Below are 12,998 nucleotides of genomic sequence, written 5' to 3' on the forward strand. Positions count from 1 at the left end.
AAGTACCTGAAAATGTTTTCTTGCATGAACACATTAGACTCGTATATATAAGAAAGTATATGTGATGTAACTGTTAAGATGCAGGATTGTGGTTTTCTTTTCAAAATTGGAAGAAAACGTGGTGCTGAAAAACAAAAGATGCGCAATCCTGTATTTTGAGATGTCATTTATTAAATGCTTAAGTGTTTAAGATTAGTGACTGAAATTATATACATGTAAGTCCTATTTGAGAAGGTCTATAGGACCTTGAGAAGGTCCTTCTATTTGAGAACGTCTATAACATTCTCAATTGTATCTTCATAATCGTATATGCAATATTCTAACTAGTGAGAGGCTTCCTGTGCTTGGTTTGCAAAATAAATTCCATATCAGGTTGCCTTGTGGTTTTGTTTGATGCAGGCTGACATGCAGTGGTTACTATCCAAAAGAAAGAGTACTTATACCTGAGAGAAATAAAATCAAATGCAGTAATTGGTGTCAGTGTTACTTTGTGCAGTAGCATATTGTTGTAACTTAAAGTTGTAACCTGACAGCACATGCAATAAAGTTCAGTGATGATTTTGTTGATCAAGAATGTTTCACAATTTCAGAAATTGTTTCACAATTTCAGAAAATCAGCATTAAAAAGAAATCATGGGAATTTTAAGAAAAACTGTCTTCTAAAGGCAGCTGTAAATGTGCGGTGGCTGCTTTGACAACTCATCTATAACAACACAGATGAACTGAAGTGTGACTTTGTTTATTCCCTCATGTAATGGTTTGTTTAGAATTATTTCTGAAATCTGTGTTGAAACATGAGAGCTCTTGTTACTGAAAGGCTTGATTATGGACGGTGAAGTATACTGATACTAGGTCTTGTGGTTTGGAGTACATCAGAAAGAAATAATGTTAAGTGATCTCATGATTTTAGCACATTTTTTGGAAGGCTTTAAATGATATTTTTATGCCCCTAGTAGCAAGCCATATGGATTATTTTTAATACTCACTATAAAGTGATGCTAGTCTTTTCTGTTCCTCTATGTGTAATGTCATCTCAACTACTTGGTTTTAAAATCAAGTGTGTTTTTTTGTTTGTTTGTTTGTTTTTTAATTAAAGCTAAGTTGATAATAGGAAAAAGTACAACAGTGCATTTGACAAGTTTTAGTTCAACTTATCTGGCTACTAGCACTGAGGAGCTCTGGCACCGTGTTGTAGTTTCTACTGACCTGTTAAAAGTTCTGGGGGACATCAGAGGCTCTGCTTATTATGATACAGTGCTGGGGCATTATATAGATAAGAAAACTATTCTATGTTTTAGTATTGCTGCATATTTTGGTGCAGGGTGTTGGTCAACGCTCGCCTGAACGTGAGCCAGCAGTGTGCCCAGGTGGCCAAGAAGGCCAACAGCACCCTGGTTTGTGTCAGGAATAGTGTAGCCAGACGGACAAGGGAGGTGATCTCCCCTGTACTCAGCTTTGGTGAGGCCGCACCTGAAGTACTGTGTTCAGCTTTGGGCCTCTCACTACAAGAAGGACATCGAGGCCCTGCAGTGTGCCCAGAGAAGGGCTACAAAGCTGGTGAAGGGCCTGGAGCACGAGGCCTGTGATGAGCAGCTGAGGGAGCTGGGATTGTTTAGTCTGGGGAAGAGGCTCAGGGGAGACCTTATTGCTCTCTACAACTACCTGAAAGGAAGCTGTGGGGAGCTGGGGGTTGGCATCTTCTCACAGGTAACCCAGTGGTAGGACTAGAGGGAATGGCCTCAAGTTGTGCCAGGGGATGTTCAGGTTGGAAATGAGGAGACATTTCTTCACAGAAAGAGCAGTCGGGCACTGGAACGGGTTACCCAGGGAGGTGGTGTCACCATCTCTGGGGACGTTTAAGGAAAGGTTGTACCTGGTGCTTAGGGACATGGTTTAGTGGGTGACATTGGTGGTAGGGTTGGACCAAATGATATTGGAGGTCTTTTCCAACCTTTATGATTCTATAAGTTAAAAAATAAAAAAATAAAAACAGATGCACATCTTTCTATCTTGGTAGCTACTAGTGTGCTAACTTCTTGGGATGCTTTTTCAAAAGTACAAAAAAAAAATTATCACATATCTGTACTTCCTGCAGTCATTCTTTTATCTCAATAAGCAAACCTCTATGAATATTGTGTCCTGGATCTTTAAATAAAGCTATTTGTGTGATATTTTGGGAATTTCAGAACCTTCTGTTCTGATCTTGGTTATGTGGAATTCAAGGAAAGGGAAGTTTAAAATAACTCTGTGAGCTTAAAGAACTGAAATGTTGATTCTCTTCACATTGGTAATGTAATAACTGTATTAATGCCATCTGAAAAGCAGTCATTTAATTACTGTTTAACTGAAATCATATGAAGAATGTAACTCTTTGCCTGAGCAACCTTACTTTTGTCATTTTATCTTTTGTATTTTTGCTGTCACCTTTACAGTTATTATGAAGAATTTCTACTGAAATGTATTGTTATATCATGTTAAATAAATAGATAGAGATTATAGCTCAGTAGTGTGTATCCTATTCCCCCAGATGCTTATGTGGACCATGCATGCCTTCCTTGGAGAACAAATGAAAAAGATGGGGGAAGGTGTAGGATCAATAAAGTACGTAAGCAGCAGTGCTGGATATTATGAGGAAGTATCAGAAGACCCTTGTGTGGTTGGCTGTCTCATGACTTGGACTGAAAGTTGGTTCATATCAAATCAGCACTATATTTTGGGATGTTAGAAATGCTGAACAGGCTTCCACATAAATGCATATTGGTCAGATCAAGCAAGAGTTATGTGTCAGACATTCATCACTCTAGCAATAGTCATGGAGTAAAAAAATAGTCATCCTGCCTGAGCAGGATTTGAGTTTTGAGTGCCTCAATTCACATTGTACTGAAATGGCTTTAGTCTGGCAGCCTGGGAAAAGTTGTGTTGAAGCATTAATGTCAATTAGAGAAAATCTTAGAGAAAAAAGAAAACTGGGAGAAAACAGGTCATGGGGCTTTTTTTTTTTTTTTTTTTTTTTTTTTTTTTTGTCAAATAGGACTTTGACATGGATGGAGTAATCTCTCTAACAGGCTCTGATGGCAAAGAATAACTTAATGTGCTTGAAAGCACACCTGACTGTGAGAATAGCAGCAGATGCTGCTGTGGGTGTGACTGTAGTACACGATGTATCTTTAGTTTTGCAGTGACAGTCGCTAGACTGCCATCACTTATAGTGCTCACCCTGTGGATTAAAGGAGTTTACATCTGGGGTCTGTTTAGCACACTGAGAGCAGTTTGTGTCTCTGCAAAAGACTACAAGCAGAGCCAGTTCTTCTTGTTAACTTATTTACCTTTGGCTGACTAAAAACTACAGCTGGTTTTTAACACAAGCAATCACATTAATGTGTTAAGATAAGTATTACATATAACAGAAACAATCAGCCTTCTTTGACTCTAGCTATTCATAGCATTCAGTACTTCAGCAGCTTAATGGCCTGACATGGAATTGCCCATGGACTAGCACTTTGGAAGCTCATGTCCTGTTCTGCTACTGCTAGACCCAAGTGTTAGATACTGCTATCTGCCTTTATACCTCACTGTTCTCCTTAACCTATCCTATTCTCCTTCAAGAATTCTTGTGAGTGCTTTTCTTTCCTGTTATTAAATAATTTTTTTTTCTAGTATATTCCTATTCTGGAAAGAAAGTCTTTCTTCTAGCCTGGATATATGGAGGCTCTACACTCAAGGTTAACGTTTTAATTCTTTTTCTATAGTTCCTCTGCTTCCAATTCCAGACTCTTTGTAGAAATGTTTTTCTTGTATTACTGTCTATCCAAAAAATCCTGTGAATTCCAATTGAGTTTCAATCATTATCACTTCTGGGTTTGCCCTTGTTTGTGTCAGAGAACCAAAAGTACTCGGTATCTGCTGATATTTGTGGCCTGCTAAAGAAAACATGGAATTGGTGTTTATTTATATCTAGCTGAATTGAGTGCAAATTCCAGAATGAAACCAAGAGAGTTTACTGGTCAGTGCTTCTGGTGAAAATAACCTGGTACTGACCCAGGCACAACACAGATTTATTCTATTTCCTATAGTGAACTACAGCCTGTTGGATGACAGTCATGTCACATTGGGAGGTTCTTCAGTCCTAACCCGTTAGTGTTTGTTAGGTTTAGTCTATGGGTGTTATCACGGCACTACACAACATATCCTGCCCAGGCAGATATTGCTCCTTAGCAGTCACACGAATAAAGTAGTTGTTATTTCACACTGTTGTATATGAACTTGCTTAGTAGCTAGGCAATTTAGGCTTGAGTGTTCTTCTCACTCATGTCTGTGTTGATTTCTATTACAGATGCCTGAGAAGTAAGTTTGAGTACCTATTTGCATATCTCTGAATCATATTACCTCTAAGGGATTTCAGAGTTTTAAATTAGTGCTTCAATACTGCAGACTTTCAGGTCTTGGAATATTGAAGTCTGTTCTTGGGAATTCTGGTTGGTCATTACACTCTATCAATAAGTAGGTAGAGTTTCCTCTTATTTTTCATTTGTATGAAGTTTTGAAAATGACAGTATCTGATGATATTTTTTTTACCATACCTGTTACCTGGAGGAGTGGTATTCAGTGTTGTCAGACCGCAGACATCTTTGTGTCAGATTGCTTGTCATATTATTTTCTCAGACCCTATAGTCTATAACTTTTAAAGTAAATATAATACTACCCTACTGCTCAAAAAACTTCACTTCTTACCTAAATGGGAATACTCTTTATTTTGCTTTAATATCAAGATAATTGTCCTGATTTCCTTTGATCAAGAAAACCAATGAGATTGATAAACTTATGCAGTGAAATTGAAGTCTTAATTCTCCATGTCAGTCTTTTAATTGTATTTGATTCAATCTGCTTTTCCAGTCTTTTTGAAAACATACTCCCTTCTGCAAAACAAAATGAACAAGCTAGCGAGGCAGAGCTTAAGGCTGGACCTATGACCCTTCTTTTTTTCTTTTTTTCTTTTTTTTTGTGAAAGTTCCTTTGTGGCTTAGTGTTTAGTCAGTACAGATTGTAGAAGTGACTTCTGTATGTGTCATAAAATAACTTTCAAAATGAGCTAGTTGAAGTTTTCTGAGTGTAGGTGTGCTTCTGTGTTTTCACTGGCAATAGATTTAACAAAATCTTACACAGAAATATTGTCCTCTCATTTATCTCAGCATTTGGGGCTCGGGGTAGGATTTGTTAAACTAATTCACATTTCTTAATATCATTTGCAGTCTTGTACTGTTCTGGTAACATTAAATTACGTTAAGCAGCACTATCTGAGTTAGCAGGTACATCTTCTTGTAGTATTTCAGAAAAATGGCTAGATTTAATATTTGTTTTATGATTCTTTTTAAGTAGTTTAGTTTTCTATAAACTATATGAAACTTATTTGTGAAATTACCAAGAAAAGGTAAAAACACTGTCTTGTTTTACAGGTCAACAGCAAGGTCAGGACGGAGTAAAAGTACAGCAAGCTACAATAGCTCCTGTTACTGTAGCAGTAGGTGGCATTGCTAATGCAGCGATTGGTGCTGTTAGTCCTGATCAGATAACACAAGTACAGCTGCAACAAGCTCAGCAAGCTTCTGACCAGGAAGCACAACCTGGCAAGAGACTGAGAAGAGTTGCCTGCTCATGTCCTAATTGTAGAGAGGGAGAAGGAAGGTGAGTGTAAACTTTATCAATACATAAGTGTAAATTTTATCAATACATATTTAGGCATCTTGTCATGGCTTTCCTCATTTGGGCTTGAGATTTTCTTGTATTGTCTATGTTGTTTATTGCTATCCACTAGAAAGTATGTTTATATATTTATTTTCAGAGACTACTAAATTATAACTGTATCTATTATCATGAAGTATTTTTCCTAAGCCAACTAATAATATTTTAGAATAAGATTACTTACCAGTTTAAACCTTCTCTTTAGAAGCAGCAATGAGCCAGGAAAAAAGAAGCAACATATCTGCCATATTGAAGGATGTGGAAAAGTTTATGGCAAGACATCTCATCTTCGGGCACATCTGCGCTGGCATACTGGTGAAAGACCATTTGTATGCAACTGGATTTTTTGTGGCAAGCGATTTACAAGGAGCGATGAGTTGCAAAGACATAGAAGAACCCACACAGGTTGGTCAGCCCTCTCTTTATACATAGTACAGTAACTCTGAATCATAGTAACCATGAATAAATAGTGATATTGAAAATCTCACTCATTAGGGTCTCTCAAAATTACTTTTAAATGTAAATGTAAATGCAGTAACTTGAGACAGTGAAAGCAGTAGATTTCAGCTTTCATTAATGCAAGCTGACTGAGTAATTAAATAAAGAAAGATCTGTTCAAATTGTTCTGTACGTATCCTAGAAAGAGACATCATCATCGATGATGTAAGTTAGTTATCAAAATTTGACAATTTTTCTTGAGCACATAGGATTTGTCATGGATTAGGAGTAGTTCTCCTCACTTAGATTAGCCCCGGCCCTTAAGATTTTTTTAACCTTGTCCATTCATCAGATTTGGTGGTTTGGGGAAATTGCGTGACATTTCAGGTAAGAACAAATAAAGCAAGATCTCCTAACAGTTCAAATTAGAAAGGTGGACCATTTAGAAACTAAGCTTTATTAGTCGTCATATTTCTAGCCCAAAGAAGGCTTTATTTTCTTCTTCCCACTCAAAATTAAAGCTTCACAAGGTAACACCTCAAAAGAGGTCTAATGATATTTAAACAGTGTTGGAACATTTAGTATGGTGATTTTTTTTTTTCTTGAGTTTGATTTTATACATTTTCATGAGACAGATTCATGGAGCTTTGGGATTCAAATTTGTGTCCACATTCCATTCTTGTAATTGTAATCTAAATAAAAGGTTTTTTTTTAAAATGCTATCAAGTGCTTCATTCACTGTTTGTACTTCTGCTACTCTGTCAGATTTATGGAAGTTTAGGAAAATTTTCTGGTGATCGGAAATTCAAACTACTCACCAAATAATCATAGCATAGCAAATGTTTGTTAAGAGCATTTTAATAGTGAAGAGTAGATTGCCAAGAACTTATGACTGTAAACTCATGACCTGGAAATCAGACAGGTAGAGACGAAAGTATTGTATCCTTTGAAAGATAATTTAAATGTCAAAAAGGAAAGCGTCAGATTTAAATGATTAAACAAAAAAGCATTTGGTGCTCTCTTTCACTAACGTTTTGGTTTCATCCTTCTTTTTAAAAAGGTGAAAAGAGATTTGAGTGTCCTGAATGTTCTAAAAGGTTTATGCGAAGTGACCATCTCTCGAAACATGTCAAAACTCATCAGAACAAGAAAGGTGGTGGAACAGCCCTTGCCATAGTTACCTCAGGAGAACTGGACTCTTCAGTTACTGAGGTTCTTGGTTCTCCAAGAATTGTCACTGTTGCTGCCATTTCTCAAGATTCAAACCCAGCAACCCCTAATGTTTCAACAAACATGGAAGAATTCTGAAAGGATAATTTATATGGACGCCTAGTGCTGCACTTAAGTTTACATACCTTTCAGGATATGGAAGTGGGCTGGTAAAGTGGATTACAGAGCGGGAAATCATGTTTTCAGTCTTGACTTCTGTAATTGTTCCAGGCTGGAGGGTCAGCATGGGAAGTGTACACTGGTGCAACAAGACGAAAATTTCAAAAATACAAACAGCGCAAATTGATGTACTGGATAAACAGATGGGGGAATATTATTTCCATACTGTACTTTTTTAGTTATATGTCTGTATATCATGTAATGATTTTAAATGAACTTTTCCCCTCTCTTTTGGCATTGTATGTTAAAGTGTTTGATATTGTCTGAATTTACAATGTAAAACAGGGTGGACCGTGACTAGAATTAATATCGTTTGATGAAGGTACTTTGTTTTTAATATAAATTTGTAATATTTTCATGAGAACATCTTTTCCCATAAGAAACAGCAAAACTGAATATAGATTGAATGATAGTGAAAATAGTTTAGTTTTTTGCTCAGTCCACAGAACATGTCAGTTTATTTTGGCCGTCTTTTCTCAAGTTTTGGAATTAATCGAATAGCAGCTGGATGATATGTGCTTGCTGCAAAGTGAATCTGAGGTGGACCTCAGATTAATTTTGACCACTACATTATAGTAGTGTGTATAAATGACAATCAGTGAGTTGTAATTCCTCTCTTTCTTTGGAGAGCTAAGGTTATGTAGAATTAGTGTATACAGTAGGAAAGATTAAACCATAGAAAGATATTAACATACGATTTTACAAAACTAATGGTGTCTTTATGTAGGATAAAGAATGAATACGGCAACTTTTGGGTCAGTTTTTAGTATATTCATATTTTAAAGCATCAGCAGTTCATTTCTAACTCATAGGTAACATGAATCATAAAAACTCAATCTTAGATATTTATATGTTTTAATTTTGTTAGAATTCATGGAAATCAATCAGAGAATTGTCTCCATGAGTGTTGTAGATCATTCTTCTGTATCATCTTCCTGTAAATACTAGTTTGTTGGTTTTTTTTTTGTGGTTAATGTGATGAGTTCTTTATGCTTTGACTTAATAGCCAAAGAAAAGAATTAATTACCACATTTTAACCAAAAAAGGCATTGTAAGTAAACATTTTCTCTCCTTTCCCCTAAATATTACTGTCTTCATTTTCTCTTCAAGGATAATATGTGGGCTGGTAATAAATATCTGTTACCTGACAAATCTTACATTGAGACTCCAACCACAAAACAAGATGGGAAAAGAGGAATATGGTTATCTTTTTATTACGTGACTTTTGATTTTAAAGGTTTGGTTATATTTTCAGATGAGTCAGATTAATAGGAATATAGAGGAAATGGAAAGCAACAATAACACAAAACTGCATTTCGTACGTAAAAACTGCCGTACGTAAGAGGAGGAAAGATGGCCAAATATTTCATGCTCAGGATTTTGAATTGTTTCCCATAATCATAAATGTAACCTTTTACACATATAGTCATTTGGTAACAATTCTCATGATCTGTATTTTTAAAATTTATACACCAAAATATTTTTGATGTAACAAAAGGAAGTACAGTGTAAGAAGGTTAAGATTTTTGTTTGTTTTTCCTGCAAATTACAAAGGGAAGAATGTGTTTGGTAACTGTTGGTTTGAGATGCATACCAGATACCTTGTGCATTCTCTCACAAAACATATACTTCTCATCTGAATACTTTATCAATCTTGTGGTGTTTTGTGTATTTTTGAAGCAAGAGAAATACCAATCATTGTTTACACTGTGTACACTTTAGGCCAGCCCTTTGTAGCAAAATATTAAACTGAATGTATTTTATACTTTCAGTTTACATTAAAAAAAAAAAAAAAAGAAAAAGCTTTGAGATTAAAGAAAAACAATTTTACACTGTGGTTATAAATTTCAAGTTTCTTAAAGCTTTTGTAGACTTGTAACAGTCTTTAAATTTTAGTTGGGTTTTGTACATTATTTTGTATATTTTATTTAAAGTACTCTTAACTGATGTATCTGGAATTAAAACATCAGACTCAATTAGATGTTACATTTAATACAGATGAACATTAGGTAGTATTAACTGTTAATTTTATTATATAGGAAATGAAATGTCAAATATATATTTTATCATTATGCTTCACAATCAGTGCTATAAATTTCTTTATGCAAAGAAAAAGTTTCTTAATGTTATTACCATGTTTCCTAGAAGTTAACAATTTTTGTAAACTGAAGTTATGAGCATTCTGCACAACCATTTCGTATATAATTTGTTCATGCATACTTACATATGCAGATAGGAAACTGAAGTCATTTTTAATTGATGATGAATCCCTATTGTAGATGTATCAAAATCTAAATCTGGTTGGGTTCCTAGCATCTAAAGTACATTAACTTGTGTTAGCAGGTGCACATTTTACCGATGAAATTAGAAGCATTTTGACAGTCTGTTCTGCATACCATTCTGAATCCACTTTTCTGTCTTAAAAGGATCGTAAATTTCGACGTCCTTTATTTGACTCAGTGGGATATAGCTGTTGTAAGTAATAGGGCACAGATGTGCAGTAGTATCTTGTTTAATGGCATTTCACTGTTCATTCCCTTTGCCACCGTTAAAAAATTTGCTTTATTGTAATTATCAGTGCAAAGTGTATTTACCATGGTAGAACTCCAGTGTTAGACTAGTTTTTTTCTTACGATATACTTTTTTTTTGTTAGGTTTGTGTATGTGTTGCCGATTACATTAGAAATTGGTGTTAAGTCATTATTTATCACATTCTTTCATGAGAGCAGTAATAAAAGTGTGTAATCTAGGAGAAAAAGTTAATTTGTCAGAGTTAGGTAAGCATGATGTTTAGGTCCTATTTTTCAATTTTATAACTGTTTTATTGCAACAATATTTGTATTTAAGTCTTCATTTTAATGCCTTGTGGTGTTTTTTTATGCATGTCACTGAATTGTCATCCCGCAAGAATTGATGTGCAGCATAGGGTATTAAATCTACATAATGATTTTGAAACAGAAAAATAGTTGATGGTAAAAAATGTAAATGTTTTGCAAAAAAAAATCCTTATAAAAAGTTTTGTAGTAATATTTCACTTGTAAATTTTTCTAAGAAAAAAAATGGAAAAGGAAAAAAATGAGTAACATTTCCCCACATCTAGAATTTAGAACTTAATTCTGCCAGCAAAGCCTGTAAGGCACTAATCTGACACTTTTACAATGCTGATTTGTATTTTTTTTTTTTTTTTTGGTGGGTTTGGAACTAAAATCATGTACAAGTTGTTGCCTGCAATAACATTTTGCAAGTAACCTATTAAAATTCCCTTGAGTTTAAAAGGTTTCTTCATTTAATTACTTATAAAGCAGCAATGAATTATGTTTGAATGATAATCTGTTCATCAAGAAGAACACTAGAAAGCAAACGCTTCTCAATGGGGAAAGGTTGGCAGCAGCTTCTGGATTTGTGTAATTAAGACCTGCACTTGCTGGTCAGCGTTTCCCAACTGGCAGGCTCCCGGCAGGGAATTAAAACAGCAGATTCTAGCTCAGCATGGACATCATGGATTCATTGGGTTTGTTCAGGTCTTGGAAATGGAAGTTAGTTATTCCTGACAATATTGAAGGAGCAACTGAAGGAAAAACTTCGCTAACATAAGGAATAGGAACACCCACCCACTGTGTGCACACAAAATTTAAAAATTATAGGGAGAAGTAAATAATAGAAGTGTCATGATTGTCTTGCAGACAGGAAATGAACAGAATGAAACAATGGAAAGCTGAATGAACCTACTTCAACTTGTATAAACTATACTGAGCTTTTCTTCTTAGTGAAATGTAAATGAGCTCCTGCATTGTCTTGTACTTAAATAACTTTGGTCTCATACCAAACTGCTAATTATAGAAGTATACTAAATGCTAGGGCTTTTTCATACTAACAGATTTTTTTTTATTTTTATTTTTTGGCAAGCCATCAAGAAGTACGGTACTTGTGAAGAGAATAAGTAGTAGTATTTCACAGAGGAAGAAATAAATACCAAGAAAACAACTTGCTTCTTCCATCTTCCAAAAGAAGATGGAATTGAAAATTTGTGACTTCTAGTACTGCAGGACAGAATCATCTTTCCTCTCTTCTAATTCAGACCTAAAGTCAATTATTTTTATTATGTTTGAGGAACAACCTATTTAAGATCTATTTGAATGCAATGATTATCAAACAACCTTACTAACTGAAGTAAAAAATGTCATAATTCAAAGTAGGTTCATCTGACCAACTAAAATGCTTTAATTACCCAGATTTTAATATTGTGGTACTTTTTTTTTTTTTAGAATTGTTTTCAAGTAGCATTTTCTAGATTAATTATAAGAACTTAGTTCTCCACTTAGCTATTGTTGAGGTATAATATCAGATGTAACAATTTAACACCAGAAATTAAGGATGAGTATGCATATTTCACTTTACCCTTTTAGTATTTTAAGCGTGATCTACTTTGTGAAACAGAATATAATGCTAAATAGAGTAGTTTATCCTGCAGTTTTAAAGTACATTCAATACCATTACTCTAACTTTCTGAAATTATTTTTATATTTTATTAAATAGAAATTAATAAATTAATGCAGCTAGGTAGCAAATACTGAAGTGACTTTTTTTCAGGTGTAAAATTCATATTTAATTCATATTAAGCTTCTTGATGTCACTTTCACTTTTTTATGCTTTCCATGTCCCTGTTTTCCATCCTTTTTTCCTTTCTCCAAAACTACATGCATTATTTCCCAATATCCTGAGCCTTGCAAATGCTGGGGAGACCAATGGCTACTATATGCTATCCTTGCTCAAATAACTTTCCAAGGGAGAGGACAGCAAGATACATTTTTCTAGCAGAACTGTTAGAAGACATAGAGTCATAGAATGGCTTGGGTTGGAAGGGACCTCGAAGATCATCTAACTCCAATCCCAAAAAAGTCATTGGCAGTGGCTGGATTGGTGATGTAACCCACTGATGGGAACAAGACTAAGGGCATTTTCTTTTTTTTTTTTTTTTTTGTCTTTTAAGGTAGATCGGTAACCCCCAACACTTTGGGATTTGGCTCCACGTGCCTGTCCCATAATGGAAGTGATTTAATGTTAACAAAAATGTCAAAAGGTCCCTCATGTTGCCATGGAATTATCTGTCCTCTGAAAGTATTTGGGATAGATGTATATATATTCACAAAGAATTTTAACAGGCTATGCTATTTGGAAATTTTTCAAGTCTTTTTGGTTTGTTGTTAGTACATATTTTATTTATTTGTTTGTTTCCTGGTTTGTTCTAAACCAGGATAAAAAAAAGTTCCTACTTCCAAAGACGAGGAAACGAGCATTTCTTTCACATAGTGCAGCACTAAGTAGCAGTGCTCAATCTAATAAACTTTGTAAATTTTAGACTAGAAGCTTTGCCTATAATTTCTACTTTGATCAATGGAAAATGTCTAGCTGTGAACCATCGTTAATAATGT

At 34.8% G+C, this 12,998-nt stretch overlaps 1 protein-coding gene across 3 annotated transcripts in view; it reads left to right on the forward strand.

The window, feature by feature from the left end:
* Positions 1 to 10,841, forward strand: part of SP4 (Sp4 transcription factor) — a 25,106-nt gene extending 14,265 nt beyond the window's left edge. For all 3 annotated transcript variants that reach the window (XM_084507812.1, XM_084507814.1, XM_084507813.1), the window contains exons 4-6: positions 5,454 to 5,682; positions 5,945 to 6,144; positions 7,238 to 10,841. In XM_084507812.1, coding sequence (XP_084363938.1) covers positions 5,454 to 5,682; positions 5,945 to 6,144; positions 7,238 to 7,485 — 677 coding nt within the window. In that variant the 3' untranslated portion in view covers positions 7,486 to 10,841. The remainder of the gene's footprint in view (positions 1 to 5,453; positions 5,683 to 5,944; positions 6,145 to 7,237) is intronic.
* Positions 10,842 to 12,998: the final 2,157 nt, after the last annotated feature.

Source organism: Aythya ferina (assembly GCF_964211825.1).
Source record: "Aythya ferina genome assembly, chromosome: 2".
Taxonomy (NCBI): domain Eukaryota; kingdom Metazoa; phylum Chordata; class Aves; order Anseriformes; family Anatidae; genus Aythya; species Aythya ferina.